The sequence below is a fragment of the Excalfactoria chinensis genome, chromosome 7, assembly GCF_039878825.1.
Source record: "Excalfactoria chinensis isolate bCotChi1 chromosome 7, bCotChi1.hap2, whole genome shotgun sequence".
Classification (NCBI taxonomy): domain Eukaryota; kingdom Metazoa; phylum Chordata; class Aves; order Galliformes; family Phasianidae; genus Excalfactoria; species Excalfactoria chinensis.
The window spans coordinates 32,527,872-32,544,276 of NC_092831.1; the positions used below are offsets into that span (position 1 = coordinate 32,527,872).

The window sequence follows — 16,405 nt, forward strand, 5'->3', positions numbered from 1 at the left end:
ATAACAGCTTCATACCTTAAAAACAGCAGAAAACCAGCCAGGGGCCAGCCCATCCCACCACGCTTCTAGGAGGAGCAAGACAGGCACTTCCAGTCCCACATTATCCTCTTTTTGGCTATAGTAGTAAGCAAAAGTCTGGGCCTTTACAGGGCTGCTGCTGGTCTCATGAACGCAACATCAGGTTTCATTAAGGGTGCACAAAGTCTCATTCCACGTGCAGATAAGAAAACCAAGAGCAGAGCTGTCTCTTCACACAATTCCTCACATTCCTCATTGCAGAAATAAGAAACATTATGACTTCCCAACATCACGCTCTCACCTCCTCCTCCTCTCACACTATCAAAAAGGCTGGAAGCCATTTAATACAAGGAAGTTCCAACGTTGCCAACATATGGTGGACCAGGATCTGAAATAATGCCTGTCCTCCAGTTACTCTGAGCCTTTGCAAACAAAACCACAACCAAAAGTAAAGATCTAGGTCTTCACTGGGATATTTATTTCCCTGTTCTTTGCGGTTCTGTTTTTTAATTACCTTAACATCCTCTGGATGCTTATGAATCTGCTGCTTAACAATTTGCTTTGTGCACTTCACAATGTTGGCATTGCAGTCGCTAATCCCCTGGCTCCTCACTTCCTCCTTTCTATAGGGCACAATGTTTGTCTGTCTTGAGTCCTGGGCTCTCCTTATCCTCCACAGACTCACAAAGTTTCACACTACTGTGGCCGTTTTCATTCTTCTTGAACCTTTTCTGCCTGCGTCCATCCATTGACACAACCTTCCACATCATTTGTCACTGTCCTCAGCTTACATCTGGTATGCCTATGAAATCACTTCCATTTTGCTTAGTAAAATAAACAAGAGACATTGAGAGTTTAAGGCCAAAAAGAATGAGGAAAAGCCCTATTTATAGACGTGTGAAATTAAGAGTCACAAATGACATACTGTACCCAAAACTATCTGGGAAACTATTGACTCTGCTGCTACCACCAGACGCTGGTAGGATGAGACCAGCCTGGCTTTCCTGCAGCCCAGAATGAAGGGGATGGTAACAAATGCAGAAGCTGAATGGCTGAGGCAAGAAGGTCTGCTTGCAGGGCAGCAAAGCTTGGCTGAATCACCACTTCCTCCCTCTGCCCCGAGACCTGACAGGGAAACACCTTCCCCTCTCCTCCCCCACACTGTCCTTCGTTCTCTGCTCCCATAGCCCACAATTACTTCACCATCAGGAACTGTCGGGGCATCCCATTACGCTTCATAAATGACGATGGATATGGGGAAACCATTTGTCTCGGTAGACAGAGGAGACAAGTGAAACACTTTGCTACTCAAAGCCAGCAATCATTATACACAAATGTAAAGAGCAGGAAAGAACCTTTGAAGTTTCCCAGCCGTAAAAATGTTCTACCAGTAAAAGCAGCCTTTAATAGGCAGTGTATTTTCAGCCACGGCGAGGCAGAAAGCAGCATAAGGTAGTATTCAGATTGAGCTAACATTAAAGCAAGCCACCAAAACGACGGCCAGCGTCACTCTGAAATGCAGAGCCAATTTCACACCTCTAAGCATCCTATTCTCAGGAAATGACACGATTTATTTGGAGCACAGAGGGGCAGGCAACGTAGAGATGGAATGCTTTTCTCTTTGGAGATGTGCTGAACATCTTTCATTTCCTACTCTGGGGGCTACCTCTCAAACTAAAGAAAAAGACAAGGAAAAAAAAAAATAAATCCTATATGAAGTGTAAATGAGAGCAGATGGGTATAACTTGTAATTACTGCCTAAATTCCCAGGCAGCCATGTAGGATTAATCTGCCCAAATCCACAGCTGAAAAACCACCTTTACATCTCCAATAATCAGTACTCCTCCCAGGGCTGGCTTCCAGGCTCTGGATGGAAGGGATGGAAAGCCACAGCAAGGGACGGAAAGCCACAGCACTGCAGTGCCACACGAGGACCTGCCCAAGTGCTCAATACAGAGCCTGCTCCCACAGCACCTCTGCTCCCTTCTGCAGCAGCCTTGAGGCTGGGGAAACACACTGGGTCTCAGACCAATCAAACATATCAGCCTGTGGCACTCCAGAGAGCCAGACAGCTCCGTGCAGTGCTTCCTGTGCGAGCAACACAGTTAATTAACTCTGTGTTGATTAATGGTGAGCTCTCACATCAAGAATTTATTCAGCCTGTTATTATATACAAGGTCATAATTGCCAAACAGCCGCAGCTAAATACCATTCCTCGCAGTCTACTCTTTAAGCATCATAATGTAAAATTAATTGGTACTTGTTTGCTAATGAACGTGAAATATTTTAAGTCCTGCACCATAAAACTTACCACTGGTATGCTCTTCTCTAAACACCCAGGAATGTACTGTTTTATTCCTTGGGAAGAGCCTCCTCTCTGAAAATGATGTGGGTTGGGGGCTTTCTGAGCTCAGATATCGGCCAAAAGGGCACTTTTGCAATGATTAGCCTTCAGTTATCCCACTTGCACGGTGCATTAAGATGTACTAGCAAGTGATCTTCCATGCAACGAGCACCCACACCAAAGTATCTACCCAGAACAACTGTCTGGGGGAAGCTGTTTCTGTACACTTCCAAGTGCAACTAAGATTAGATTGCAGCAAATGATGTAACTTGGCCTTGGGGAAGCAGAGATGATCAAAAAGACACTTAAAGTCCTTTATTCCTTCTGGGGTCCTTATCTCCAGGGCTAGCCTCAGCGCACAGAGCTTGCAGCAAAGACCTGCTCACAGAGTTAACAAAGTGAAACCCCACAGTGAAACAGAACACAACGCTGAGATAAGCTACTCCTAAGGGCTGGAGAAGCCAGAAGGGCTCTGCCATAAGAGTGACAGCAAAGCAGTGAGCGGCAGTGAGCAGCTCCTCTGTGCAGCCTCACCTGCATCTCACCTGCAAGGGGCACCCCCAGAGCCACCCCTAGCCAAGGAGAGCCCCTCCTGCTCCTATTGCTGCAGAAATCATATGTACGTTTCCCCTGTTTACATTCCTAAGGACAGGTTGGTAATGCAAACCTTTTCTTCAGATGTCTGCTTCAAGAAGCGGCTGAGCTGCACAAACCAGGCCTGATTGTTTTTCACATCACTTGAAGGAGCACCCTGTGCTGGGTATTGGGTGGGCAGCTCTAAAAACGCACGAGGTAAAAGCCTGCTCCGTGCCAGAGCTTTTTGGAGGCAGAAAACACAGAAGCAAAGCTTAAGGCACCGAATTACATCCGCCTGTCCACTTCCTCAATATTTTTGACCCTACAGAGTCAAGTGAAGAACTCTCCAGACCACTGTCTGCAGTCTACAGGTCTTTGAAGGATTTCTTGGAAGTGTGGGAGACTACGTGTCTGCACAGCATCGCCCAGAAGGAATCACACCAAGGTCTTCATACAGCTGCCTGCACAACCCTCTGCTGGCACTGCAGGAACCAGAGGTGCCGTGGATCACGTGCCTGCCCTGCTGCTTACTGTCATTCCCAGCTCCACTTCCAGGCAGTTCTGGTATGTCTCTGAGTTGTATCTTCTCTATGTAGGACAAATATACTCAGCTCTATTTGCTCCCACTGCACAGCAGAAGTAATACTCATTCTACCTGGAAACTAATTACACATATACATATACTGACATAGAACAAACAAAACGTAGCAAGAAGACTACCCAGTTTCAGCCTGCTGTGAAACAGACCTTGTGTGAACATGCCCAGGAGCACCACCCTGTCCACTGCCAGCAGCTTTCCTGTTTGAGAAGTTACCTCCACTGCTCAGAACGCAGCCAGCCTTAATGTACACAGCAGGCAAGCGTCACGCAGCCCCACGCTGTGAGGCTGCTTGATCTAAACAAGTGGCACTGCCACACAAAAGGCTGATCTCATTTTTACCACTCGCAGTGCCAGCACACGACGCTAAGCCCATGACAGGCTTAGCCGCCCACTGCCAACAGCCAGAATAAACCTTTACTTCCCAGGTGACCTAGAAACCATTTCCTTAGAGAGCATTTTCTCTTACATGGCACAGATGCCTATTTCAGACTACAGAGCTGATGTCTAAATACACTGTTTGCTAACACCATGCTATGAAACTGCATGCCACCGTTTGTTTCCCCTCTTGCAACACCATAAGATTGGCTCCAGCCCACGCAGCACTGGCACAGTACACAGAGAGGCAGAGCAGCCCAGCCATTCCCCATGGAAAGCAGCACTTGGGGCTGGGTTCTCATTAACACTGCTGTGTCCTCAGCCTGAACTCTGCCATGGAAAGCACACAGCACTCACCACCAATAGGAAGGACAGCTGCCTGCTTCCAGCAAGCTGCCAGGCTGCTCACCTATGTACCTCACTCAGGTAGAAAGGATGCTTACAGGCTCCAGCACTGTAGCCACGTGGCTGCTGGGGTTTTCTGGACATCTTCCTGGAGCCAATGACTAAATAAGTCCCTCTCTTGATTTTAAATTGGAAATAAATGCTGTGTGTCGCACTGGCAAGCACAAAGACAATACAGGGTATTTCAGGCCTTTGTTCACCCACAGCATGCCAAGCAACCAAAGAACATACAGAGCAAACCAGTGTTTTGCTGGTACCATCACAGGCTTCAACCCCCTAAATCCCATGTTTCCCTGCTGGCACACAGCTAGGAAAGGGAGAATGAAAACACGGTGAAGAGCAAACATTGCCCACCTGGCTGTTACAAGCAAGGGAAAAATGAACTTTATCCATAGACAGACAGAGCCACGGGTGCTGCCTCCAGCATGCTGCCATAAGCTCCACAGTGTCTGCACAGAGCCAACACAGAGCTCAGACTAAGGATGGGGAGCCAGGACATGGCCTCCAGTGCAGGAAGGCAGCCAGGCCTCAGGTCTACCTTCATGCTATTCAAAATCTTTGAGTTACACTGTCTCTGCTCTTGTTACTTTCTGTCTTCTGCAAATACTTTGTTTACAGAGACACCAGCTTCAGGCGTGCAACTCAGGAGGCACCGCATGATCTTCCTGCTCAAAGTCTTTGCATGGACAAAGAATACTGGATAAAGCAACACGTCTTTGAAATTAAAGCAGCTGCAACATGAGGGGGAAAAAAAGCAGGTCATTAGATCAGGTCACAGAATATGCCAGAAGAGAAGTGGCAATGCCTAAACACCAAGTTACTCATCATACTGGTTATCTGCATACTCGCGTGCTTTTGAAGTTAACAAGACGCAGCTCTCGCAGCAACCCTGTGTAGACATCATCCAATAGCACAAGTGAGAAGCTCACGTTAGACTCAGTTTCAGCGCTGTGAGGCAAGGCCTTGCAAACAGCCTCCATTTCTGGCCATACAGCTGCAGCCAGGAGTGACTTCTTCCCCTCATAGCAAAACGCAAGCAGACGCCCGCCATCAAAAAGCACGCACTTCCTCAGAGCATCACAATTACCCAGCCGCAACTAAACGCTGCAATTTGTTGACCAGCTCCTTGCAAACTTTAGTAGCGACCTCAAACCTTCGCATTAAACTGCTAAATAATTTCCCCCTTTTTTAAAGTAATTTTTGCCATGCTTTGATTCCCGCCCATCAGCGGCTGCAGGGCTCAGCAGCAGGCTGCTACACGTCCCAGTGCAGCAGCTAGAACCAAGCTGAGGCCACAAGCAGCACCTGGGGGGGGACTGCTTAGCCTGAGCTTTTCAGCTAGCAAAACTATCTTGCTGTTCCCAACAGCCCTGCAGGAAGGGATGGGGACTGGCAAGGGAAGCTCTGCAGAGAGAATACAGCCACAAGATGTGTGATATCCTGGCTACACGCAGCTCAGCATCGTATAGAAGGAACCAAAGGACCCATCTGTGGACTGTGCATGGGGCACAGGTTCACCACCCTGGCATTGCACAACACATCAGGGGCATCTTCTGAGACGCCTTCCTTGTGTGAGAGAAATGAGGCCGGCAGACAGCTGTGCCACTTGAGTGACTAAGAAATAAGTTAAAAGCACCGTCGTTTGGAAATGCCATCAGCAACGTTGGGAGGTTATTTGTTACTGTTTCCCTCATCTCGCTTTTAAGTGCATTCAGATCAAGCCCAGCCTTTTCCCAGATGATTTTAATGATTTCTGACATCTGTTTGAAATCATTTTAAACATCTGTTCGGTGCTGTTTCTCTGTGACCATAATAAAACACATCCTGATGGTCAGCAAGAACTATCAGATCCAGGGAAGTACGTGGGAAAGGCAGAGAAACTGCACAGACACATCACCGCTGCAGCCTTTGAACCTCTGCGTTGAATAGGTTCGGGTTGCTTTCAATTCAGCCATCCAAAAGGACTGCTGGGGGTTAATGAAGGCAGACAGACCAGGAGGAAATTCATGCAGAAATAAACCGATGCGCTTCTGGTGGTTCTGTGGTTTAAGGGTTTCTCAAAGCACAACGGATAAGTATAAGCAGTTGTGCCCACACAGAAACAAGTTGAAGTAACCTACGTGCCCCAAATAAAGCATGCAGCAGTCTGGAATTGAGCTCTTCTACCTGAACAGACAGCAGCGACCCTCTCTTTGGAGTTTTAAGTACAGCAATACCTCAGCACCTTCCAGCATCAACACGGAAGCAATAAGGGAAGTCTGCTTGTCTGCTCTTCAAGCCTAGGATTGGTTTCTCAGCTGCCTGAAGGCTCTGCATTCTACCAGATGATGTGGATCAGGGACGGCAAGGAAGACAGGGAGGAAACAAGGTACCTGGAGAAGTGTGCTTAAGCATGTGCGGATCCGCAGTCTCCTCCTGTACACACCTCTCCTCCCTGCCCAATGCCCTGCTCACAGAGCAGCATGCACTGCAGAACCACAGCCAGAGGGGAACAGCAGGTTTCAGTTAGCCTTCCCTGGGCATCACAAACTCACCTACAGCATCTGCACACAGCACAGCTCACAGCCACGGCAGCACCCTACGTACGGCAATCCCCGCTGCAGGGGGCTGCCAACACCGGCAGCTGTGGTTGCCTACATCCAAGCCAAAAGAAGCCACTTCCTGAATTGCTGCAAGCTATCACTGTACAGCTCACTCTGCCTTCCAGAGCAGGAAGGAGAGCAGAAACAACCCGAGTCCAAGCACAGGCAGAGATTATTATACAGACACAGAGCCTCCCAGCACGCCTCTCCTCACCCCAGCTCCACCTGTAAGCACATGGGCTGGCTGCTGCCACTTCGCCTCCAACAGCTGCAGCTGCTCAGGCAGCTTCAGTACAGCATCTGAGCTCCGAGTAAGGCAGGCTGAGCACCTAGCCCTGCTGTAAGGGAGTGCGCAGCAGCCTGGAGCATCTCCTCCTGCTGCACAGCTCCCAGCAAAGTGAAAGAGGATCTGGTGAAGAAACTGAGGATAAACCACATGGGATCCAGCAGGAAAAGCTTCAACAGGTTAAGTTCATCCCTTGGCAGGTGACCAACGATGGGTACCCACGAAGAAAACCCACCTGCCTGTTGCACTGTCACAGGCCATGGCAGGAGCCCACAGATAGACAGCAGAGCAGAAGCGGGCAGTGAGATGGGGGTGGCAGGGCCACGCTGGGAGCCCACACACACTGCCTGTCACCACGCAGCGATGCACCACGGACAGAGCTGGCTCACACGGCGCTGCTTTCCCCTCTCACAGCAGCCCAGGGCCGGGCAGTGCCGCTGAGGGCGGCCATAGGGCTCAGCACGGCTCGGTCACCGCGTTTCACGCAGCACGACGGGCACGGGGCGAGCAACAGCCGGCGGATAAAGCGGATAGAAGCGGTGAGCACGAACCGTAACACCCACCGACATCACACGTTACAGACTCTTCCTTTCGAAAGAGGAGAAGCAGCTCAATACCGCTCACAGCCGCCCGCCTACCGCCATTTACCCGACCCGAGCAGCAGCTCCCCCGCAGCCCTGACAGTCAGCCGGCGGCGGGCTACGGCCGAGGGCCGCCCCGAAGAAGGCCGCCGACGAGCGGCAGGGCCGGGGCCCGCCGCGTCCCTCCCGCCCGACTCCCACCTGGTCGGCGAGCTTGAGCACGGCCATCCTCCTCCTCCGCCGCCGCTCCTCCCGCGCACATGCAGCTCCGGCGGCGCACAGCGCCCCGCCACCGGCGCCGCTTCTGCTGCTGCGGCCGCAGCTCCGCTCCGCTCCGGCGGGGCGGGGCCGCGAAGGCCGCCTCGCCTCTCCCGGCCCAGCCCAGGAAGCGGAGCGAGCCGCCTCGCACGGGCCGCACCGCCGCCTGCCGCCGCCTTTGTTCGCGCCGCCACCCGCTGCCTCGAGAAGAGCTGCCCTGAGCAAGGCCTAGTGCGGAGCGTTCCACCGCTTCAAGCGGCGTTTGCATGAAGTGCCGAGATCAGTTGTCAGCTCACTGCCAGAGTTGTTACCAACTATATAAAGGAGTCCAAAACGGCTCTCCAAGTACAACATCCTCCCCTCCTGTTCACAGCATATCACAGGCAGCTACATCAGAGGCCTCTAAGCTACCATGCTGTTCTGAGCAGGCTCAGTAGTCGAGCTGTCCTACCCAACTGCTTCTCAGCCCTGTCTCATGTACACCCTTTATACATACATACACATATGTATAGAAAGCAGTAAAAAGGAAGTTCCTTCAGTTCCATCCCACTTCCTTGCCAGGCTTCGTGTCGGAAAGCACCCAGCTTTCCCATACCCACCAGGCTCAGTAAAACTACTGTGAACACTTAGATTTCAGCATGCAACTCGAACAGAACTTAACCATCATCGTAACCAACCCGCCCTTTATTATCTCTGTTATATCTTTGTTACGCTTTCACATAGCCTAATGGTGCAAGTCTTGGTCTGGACAATGAGTTAAGCAGGAGACTGGATAGCAGTTCTCTGTTGTGCCACACGCAGCGTTTCTGCACAGCACCAGAAGAAAGGAAAACACCCTTGTAGAAATAAATCTGTCTGCACTCTGCTTAAATGCTATGGAGAATGGGGATGTGGGTGGGAAGCGGCTGAACAGACCGAGCAAAAGTGAGGGCAGGAACCTTCCCTGCACCAGGAATTCCTCCTGCAGGAATATAAACGCGTCTGCAAATTATCTGCCAGATTCCCACATGCACGTCTACGTCTCAGACAGACCTCTGCATGGGTTTGATGTTTCCACAGCCTGACAGGATGTGGTCGCTCAAAGGCAGCCTAAGTCTGCACCACCACCCCCCTGTTCCTGCCCTGCCACACAGCTGAGCAGCAGAAGCTCTGCTCCATTTTGCTCTCCCAAGTCAGACCTGCTGCTGCATTCAAGTGGCATCTGCCTTGTGAAGAAAGACAAGGAAATACACTCAACGTCCCCTTAGCAGTGCCCCATTGGGCACGGATGGCCATCTATGGCTGTATGTGAGACCTCCAATCTTCCGTGTTCATCTTCTAGGGGAAACAGGAACTGAAGAATCATAATGATGACAAGCCCTATAAATATTTTTGAGGAGTTCTTTGTGCACAAGATAATGATGTACGAGTTTAAAATGCTCTATTATTTTTTCCCTTCCAATTGAAGACAATAATCACGGGACTTGAAAAGCAGCATCTTCTAGTGCTCGTGGCCTGATGTGATTCATCGGCTCCGAAGTACTCCTTTTTTAACCTAAATCTTTATTGCTCCCTGACTTACACTTTTAAGTACTTCTGCCCTTTCAAGAACTCGGCACAAATGGTCTCCCTGGGGTAGGATTCCTCTCACCTTGATATATCCCGTGCAACCCTTTCAGTGCAACAGCAGGTAATTGTACAGCCCTACTGGTTGAAAAGAGATCACCTGTAGCTAAATGGACACTGCTGGTCTCTCTTTATGTACTCCTTTCACCTAAATAACCTGAAGCAATTAGTCGTTTCTAACCTCTATCTTTCACATCTTTTTTACTTCCACCACTATCAAATTCACTGAAGCACTGCATTAACACAGCACAGTCTTGCACAGATACTAAGATCTAATCTCAGTTGCATCAGAACACTATTGTTTTAACGAAGATGCCGTGCCTTTGATCCTTTTGCCTCTCAGTACTTGATAATTGTCACTGCTGTCCAGTACTAAGTACAGACAGCAGAATATCAGCAATGGACATGTTCCAACAGTGAGGAAATCTACCAGCTGAAACAATTAATTTTGGAAGGAAGCAACTAAGTCAGTGCCCAAGGCCATGGTAATGGAACCAGGGAGTACTGCAAGAGCTAAGATAGCTAGGAATCCACATCAAACCATCCTTCGTGTGCAGAGAAGAAGAGACTATGCCTGAATCCCTGCCAGGGCCAACACCAGTTTTAGGAGCCAAGCTAAACTTGGGACTGTGCTGCTAGCAAAAACCTTCTCTAAAACTCAGCAAGATTCCTCACAGCACCCACAAGCCAGCACCAGATTAGAGTTTCAGGTCATATGAAGCAAGAAATCCTATCCCTGGAGTTGCATTCAATTAGGAGGGATGGGTGGGAGCACACAGTGACTAACACGGAGTTGCCATCAAGGAGGGAAGATCACTGCAGTGGTTTACCCTTCGATGTCAGAGTTTAGCACATAATTCAAAGGGAGGCTTTTCCCTTCCATCAGAGGAGTTACCTGGTCAAGAACTCTGCAGGGAGAATTATGTGACAGTGGGTGTCTCCAAAGTTATTTCTGGAGGAAGGAAGTCTGGACTAAATTCAGATCTGCGGGATGAATGCTAATGGAAACATAAATCAGCCTACCGGACTGTAGTCCGCATTGCTTTATGGTTACATATAAAACATGCCATGCAGCACTGCCTTTCTGTAAGAGAATAGATAGCGCCACACTAAGACCCTGCCGGATGAAGATCTGTGAAGTAAAACAATATCTGAACACACTGGAATATGGATGAGAATTTACAATCCATTTTCAGAACAAGGCTGGGGCTAACAAGGGGCACGTGTGATGGTACAAGCTTAACTCAAGCTAACCTAGTTAGTCACAGGCCTTGCTAGAGATGATCCTCAAGATCCTGCAGGATAAACATCTATTAGGTGTCCTCTTGCTGTAGTAACATTGGAAACAGCAAAAAGCCAGTGCACAGCGCAACAGCCTAGAAGCTTGTCTGCAGAGTGGAAAGGGCTGATTGGGCACAGCTCTATGCATATGCATGCAAAAGGCAAAAATCCACAAGCAGAGCCAGCAGAGCACTGAAAGCATGCAGGAAAACAAGCTCTCTGGGGCTCAGAATCAACAGGAGGGGCAGATATAGAAAGAGTTTGTTGTGCATTCGGAAACAAAACTATCTACGCTCTCCTGCAAGTTTAGAATGAGATGGCGTCAAGGCTGACTCAGGACTTACTTGTTCCTCTACCAAAAAATAACCCTGCCAAACCCACATTCCATCCTGCCACTCGTACAATAAGAGAAAACAGCACTTTGCTTCTAGTCGCCCGATCCAGCTGCATTCTGCATCTGAATACTCGGCCAACTGCACCAGCAGCAACACACGCTGAAGGAGACAAAGTTCCTCCTTGGAGAGCACAGAGCTTTGGAACAGGAGAAGCAGCAGAAATGCAGCAGCACAGTCATCTCTTTGCTAGCTTTGCTTGGCTTATTATTACTATAGAGATCTGTGCTTACTGACAGCACTCATTCTAGAAGCACGTGTGTGTAGATGGTTCTGCAGACTACGCTGAGGTGCTTTAAGCTCACCACGTGGAGATGCTTCACTCTTCATTCTTTCTCCCTCCTTGCTCAAAACCAGGATTTGATTTTTTTTACTTATACTGTAAGCCTGGGGGAGGAAAAAATCCATTTTTCTCTCTCCGTGCTTCAGTTAAAGAAGGAAATAAGTAACATGAGCCATGAAAGGCCTTTGATCCAGAACTAGGGAATGTAAATGCTTTGCAGATGCCAAATAAGGATGTTTCCAAAGAAAAAGAAAACAAAGCATTTTCTACCCCAACCTCTTTCCATTCCCAAAGAAGGAAGGAGACTTTTATAAGATTCTGATACACGTTCAGTTTCTCCAAGAGGTTGGTTCTGTTTTCAATAATTCATCTGAACAAACAACTGATTGCTTTGACAGGGGATTACTGTGCTCCTGGGAGGGAAAAAATAAAGAATCTCTTGAGCATCTCTTAAAGCCACAGAGAGACTGGGAGGGATGGTGGAAAGGCACCAACCTCCTTAGCAGCAACGATGCCACACCGCCTGCACAACGCATCCCAGGATGCCCATGCACATATTGAGACTGACAAAGCAGAGGCAGAGTAACGTCACGGATCGGGAGGTGCCGTGGGTGACTGGCTTTATTTGTACGACATTTTTGGACAGCACACAACCCTGCTCTTACAAACACAGCATCAACATCGCTTCATCCGACACGCTCTTTACCAAAACCCTGCCTTTGTGGCTAAGCATTGCTGAGAGGCTCCAATAAACAAATGACAGAGATCCAAGAAACTAAAATATGAAGTGTTTCTAAGTCAACCCAACTTGGCTTCCTTAGGGCTGAGGAGCCCGCCTTCTATTTATGCGAGTTGGAACAAGGTATCTGGAAGGAAAGTCAGGACCCCGGGATTAAGTAAGTCTGGTGCAGCCCAGTCAATTCCCTTTTAAATGGATTTGTCTTTCACTGTTAGAATCCTTTTACAGCTCACACAAAGGGAATCTCTGCTACATGCTGGTGTTGTATCTTTTTGAAGTACCCTTTACCTATGCAGAGCATTTCTTTCGGAATCGTATGCTATTACACAACCACGTTGCACAATATTTTGGTGCAAAAAAGGATGGAATAAAGCACAACACGCTGTTCCCTTGTTTCAAGATAAAAATCTACCGTTTCAGTCTAATTCAGACAGGCCCCGCACTTGCGTGGTGCCTCAAGGACACATGTAAGATTCCGTATGAGCGCAGATGTCTCCCCAATCCTCTTGCAAGATCAGAAGATTGGGTCAATGGCTGTGCTCCAGAAAATGTCACTATTAACATCTCCAGACATAATCACAGATACAGCACAAGAATAAAGCAGGTCAGAGATACTTGGGCTCCTAAGCTGATGGTGCAGCTGCCTTGCTCCCTTCTAATTCCCTAAATCCTAAGGCACAGTGAGAATGAAAAAGCACTGCCGTACCAAAGCAGTGCCATGCAACTCAGCCATGATAAATCTCGATCTGTGGTAAAGGTGAGCTCTCGCTCAGCGACCTCCCAGAACAAAACTGTGAGTGTATGGCAATAGAAATATTTATTGGTTCATTTCCTTTGCATCGCTAGCACAGATGATATAATAATGCACTTAAATCTCAACCCAGCTGCCCCACCACAGCTCAAGTAAGTGTCATTTACCATAAACAACGTATCCCAAATCACACCCTACCAACACAGCACATCCTGGCACGTCTTGCAGTTCTGCTGGTGCAGGAAACAAGTTTCAGCACCGTATTTCATTGACCCCATGACTTTCCGAGCTGCCTATAAGGAAAGCTGTCATTTTCCAATTGGTTTGTTATGGATTCAAACCAAAGTGCATGGAGATGGGAGGAGGGCAGGGTTAGAGGCAGGAAAAGCCACGCCAGTATTACTGGAATGCTCCTTCTTGAGCCACAGCGCCAAGTAGGGCAGCATGGCTTTAATCACAACAGCCTGCAGTTCAGTGTGAGACTCCTTACTGAGTCCTCCATGTCACACTGCTGATTTGCTAATGGCTTAGGATAGCTGACAACAGGCTGTGCTCTCCTGTATCAGGACAGATGGCTCACATTCACTCCAGCAACACAGCTTAGCTGATGTGAAGCAAGGAATACCAAGAAACCTTCTTATCCCACCAGTAAGACACAGCCAAGCCCTGGAAGGGGACCTGCTACCAAAGGATGGTGGAGGCACCATACAGCATCAGCTGGGCTCCCAGCTGCCTTCTCACGGGCAGCCTGCAAGGAAGAACCCCTGTTGCCAACTTGCCTTGCAGTCCCTGGATGCAAGTAAATATTTACCTTTCCAGCAGTTACTAAACTGAAACACATTTTAGGCCACACGAATAACAGGCAAAGTGAAACGCTGCTCAGCTTCACTATCATGGGAAGAAGGAAGATGGTGGAACTGCAAGCACTATGGGCACAGCACTCCTTGCTGTACATAGCCTGAGTGATGAAGCTGGCACTCCTATACCATTTCCCCACTCATCGCTGCTCGCAGAGCTGCACCTGCCTGTTTGCTCACAAGTTGGATCCTTGTGCTCCTTCCTGCAGGCCCTAAAACCAGCACTCAGCACACAGCTGCCCCAGGCTAAGTGTTAGCCTCCCACAGATGGGGCCTGAGAGAAACTTGGGTGAGAAGAGTCAACTTCCAGAAGTACAAGATAGTCAAAAATAAATAGGGAACTTCACAAAGTAACTGCATACAGTGCAAACACACATCAAGCACACACAAAAAACCTCCACAGAAATAAAAAACAATAAGAGCCCAGCAGTTAACGTGAATACTGTGCATGCCAAATACTTTCTCTTCTTTCTGAGACCAATGCTTTATCCATTGCCTGTTCTGCTCTGACAGAAACTTCTGGATCTTATTTTACAGCACTGTGCGTGAGCACCTGGTATTGGCTACCACTAGCAAAGCCCAGGACACTTAGATATGGTACCTGCAGTTTTGTTTGGATCTAAGCATAAGAAAAAGACTGAGTAACAACAATATTATTGCCAGACAAACATTGATTCCCATAGAGAAGAAACTGCAGGCTACAAACCTCCAGACACTAGTAATGAGAAATCCAAAGTGAAGTAAGAAAAAGGGCAAACCTTTAACAGCTGTGGCAGAAAGCTCTTTGATCACTGCACAGCACAGGCATTCCCAACCCACCTCCCAGGTGCAGATACCTGTACCACAGAGGTATCCCTCACTGCAATGCACAGACCTCTCTCCTGGAGACATCTCTGACACGGAACAAGCCTTATAACCCTTTGTACAGTGAAAATAATACATGTATGGCATTGTATAGTTGAAATAATACAAGTATAATGTACTGTTGGGATAGCAAAAATACATTCAGAAATAAATAGCCAGAGGATGACTAAGGAAAAGAACTCACCAACTCTGAGGCCTCCAAGATAGGTGCTCACTGCAAGAACTCCACTAAGGAACGAGCTCCAGAAAGAGATGCTGCCTTAGTGGTGGTCAGCCCTTAAATGGGATCTAGGAGAGCTGGAGTCAAGCTCCACCCCTTCCAGGAGCACAGCTGAATTACCTTCACCTGTGCTCCCTCAGCTGGCTCATTGCTTGCCTCAGATGGTTAATCAGAGGTTCAGGGTGGGCACCTGAGTTACACATCCCTATAGCATTGTGAAGGATGCAGAGCATTCCTCTGTCACAAGCAGTTTTGTACCTCAAACACCTAAAAACAACACATGAAAGCGGAGTATATCTGAAGTTTATACTACAGAGCTGTCTCTGATGGGCAAAGCACATCACACACAGAAACTATAACCAGCAGTAAGGAAATAAGCGGCCCCCAGGAGCATATATGCTGCTGCTTTATTTTTTTCCTTGCCCATGGGCAGCCAAAGATGGCCATATGAACATTGGAATGTTAATTTTCCAACTTTCAGACAGTGCTTCAGATAGACCTTTATATATAAACCATGTGATGGCTTCTGCTGCTACTAATTGCAGCTTCCTACAAATAGCGAGCGCATTATATACATAAATGCATGTGATGTTTGCTAATTACACAACTTTGTTCATGTAATTGTTGCAGGATTCCACCACAATTTCATGCACAGAACAGAGTCAGAACAGACGCAGGGTGATGACAAGTCTCAGGACTTGGTGGGCCAATAAATAAAACACCATCATTGGCAGTAGAGTTCCAGATTAGAGTCAAGGAGCTCAGCACAAATCAGGTTGAGTTTCTTGTATGAATCAGTCAGTTGCTGCCCTGGGCCCATCACACCACATGTTTTGGAAGCAGAACATTCCCTACAAGTTCCCAAAGCTCAAAGCATGTGCGGACAAAAAAAAAACCCCATTCTTGGAAATGTGCTCCCTTATTAAGATAAACTGGGCTCTGAATCAAGAACTTATAGGAAAAAAGTTACGCTTTGCCTTAATGCCAACAAGTTCTGAACATGCTTAACAATGCAGTAGTTTGCACAGGCAAAAAGCAAAGCAGAATAGCAAGCACCCCCAGCCTTGATATAAATGCTAAGGAGGAAGCACAGCTCCCAGGAGCTCCCCAGGGACTTTCTCTCTGTTTAAGTTTAAGCTACCGCAGCTATGTCTTCTGAAACAGATACAACAGTCAACAGAAAATGACTAGAAACGATTATGTCATTTTGCTTACGTGTATGTGTTCTTCTCCATGTACTGACACAAGGTTTGTGCTATGTAATGAAAGTATTTATATATACATATATATATATATACTGCAGTATTTAACAGTAATACAAATACACAGCTGAATGCCTAATACATCCTCCAGCAAGCCCAAAGGTTCTGCCTTTTCTCACAGGATA

General features: G+C 48.0%; 1 protein-coding gene across 10 annotated transcripts in view; it reads right to left on the minus strand.

Annotated features, from left to right (window-relative positions):
- ANKRD44 (ankyrin repeat domain 44) overlaps positions 1-8,136 on the minus strand; it is an 87,437-nt gene extending 79,301 nt beyond the window's left edge. For 9 of the 10 annotated variants that reach the window (XR_011904257.1, XM_072341185.1, XM_072341182.1 and 6 more), the window contains exon 1: positions 7,970-8,124. Coding sequence is in view for 9 of the 10 variants with exons in the window: in XM_072341185.1 (XP_072197286.1) it covers positions 7,970-7,996 (27 nt within the window). In the remaining variant the exon portion in view is untranslated. Of the gene's footprint in view, positions 1-7,969 lie in introns of all 10 variants that reach the window. The other variant, XM_072341187.1, reaches the window with a different exon arrangement.
- Between the last annotated feature and the right edge of the window lie 8,269 nt (positions 8,137-16,405).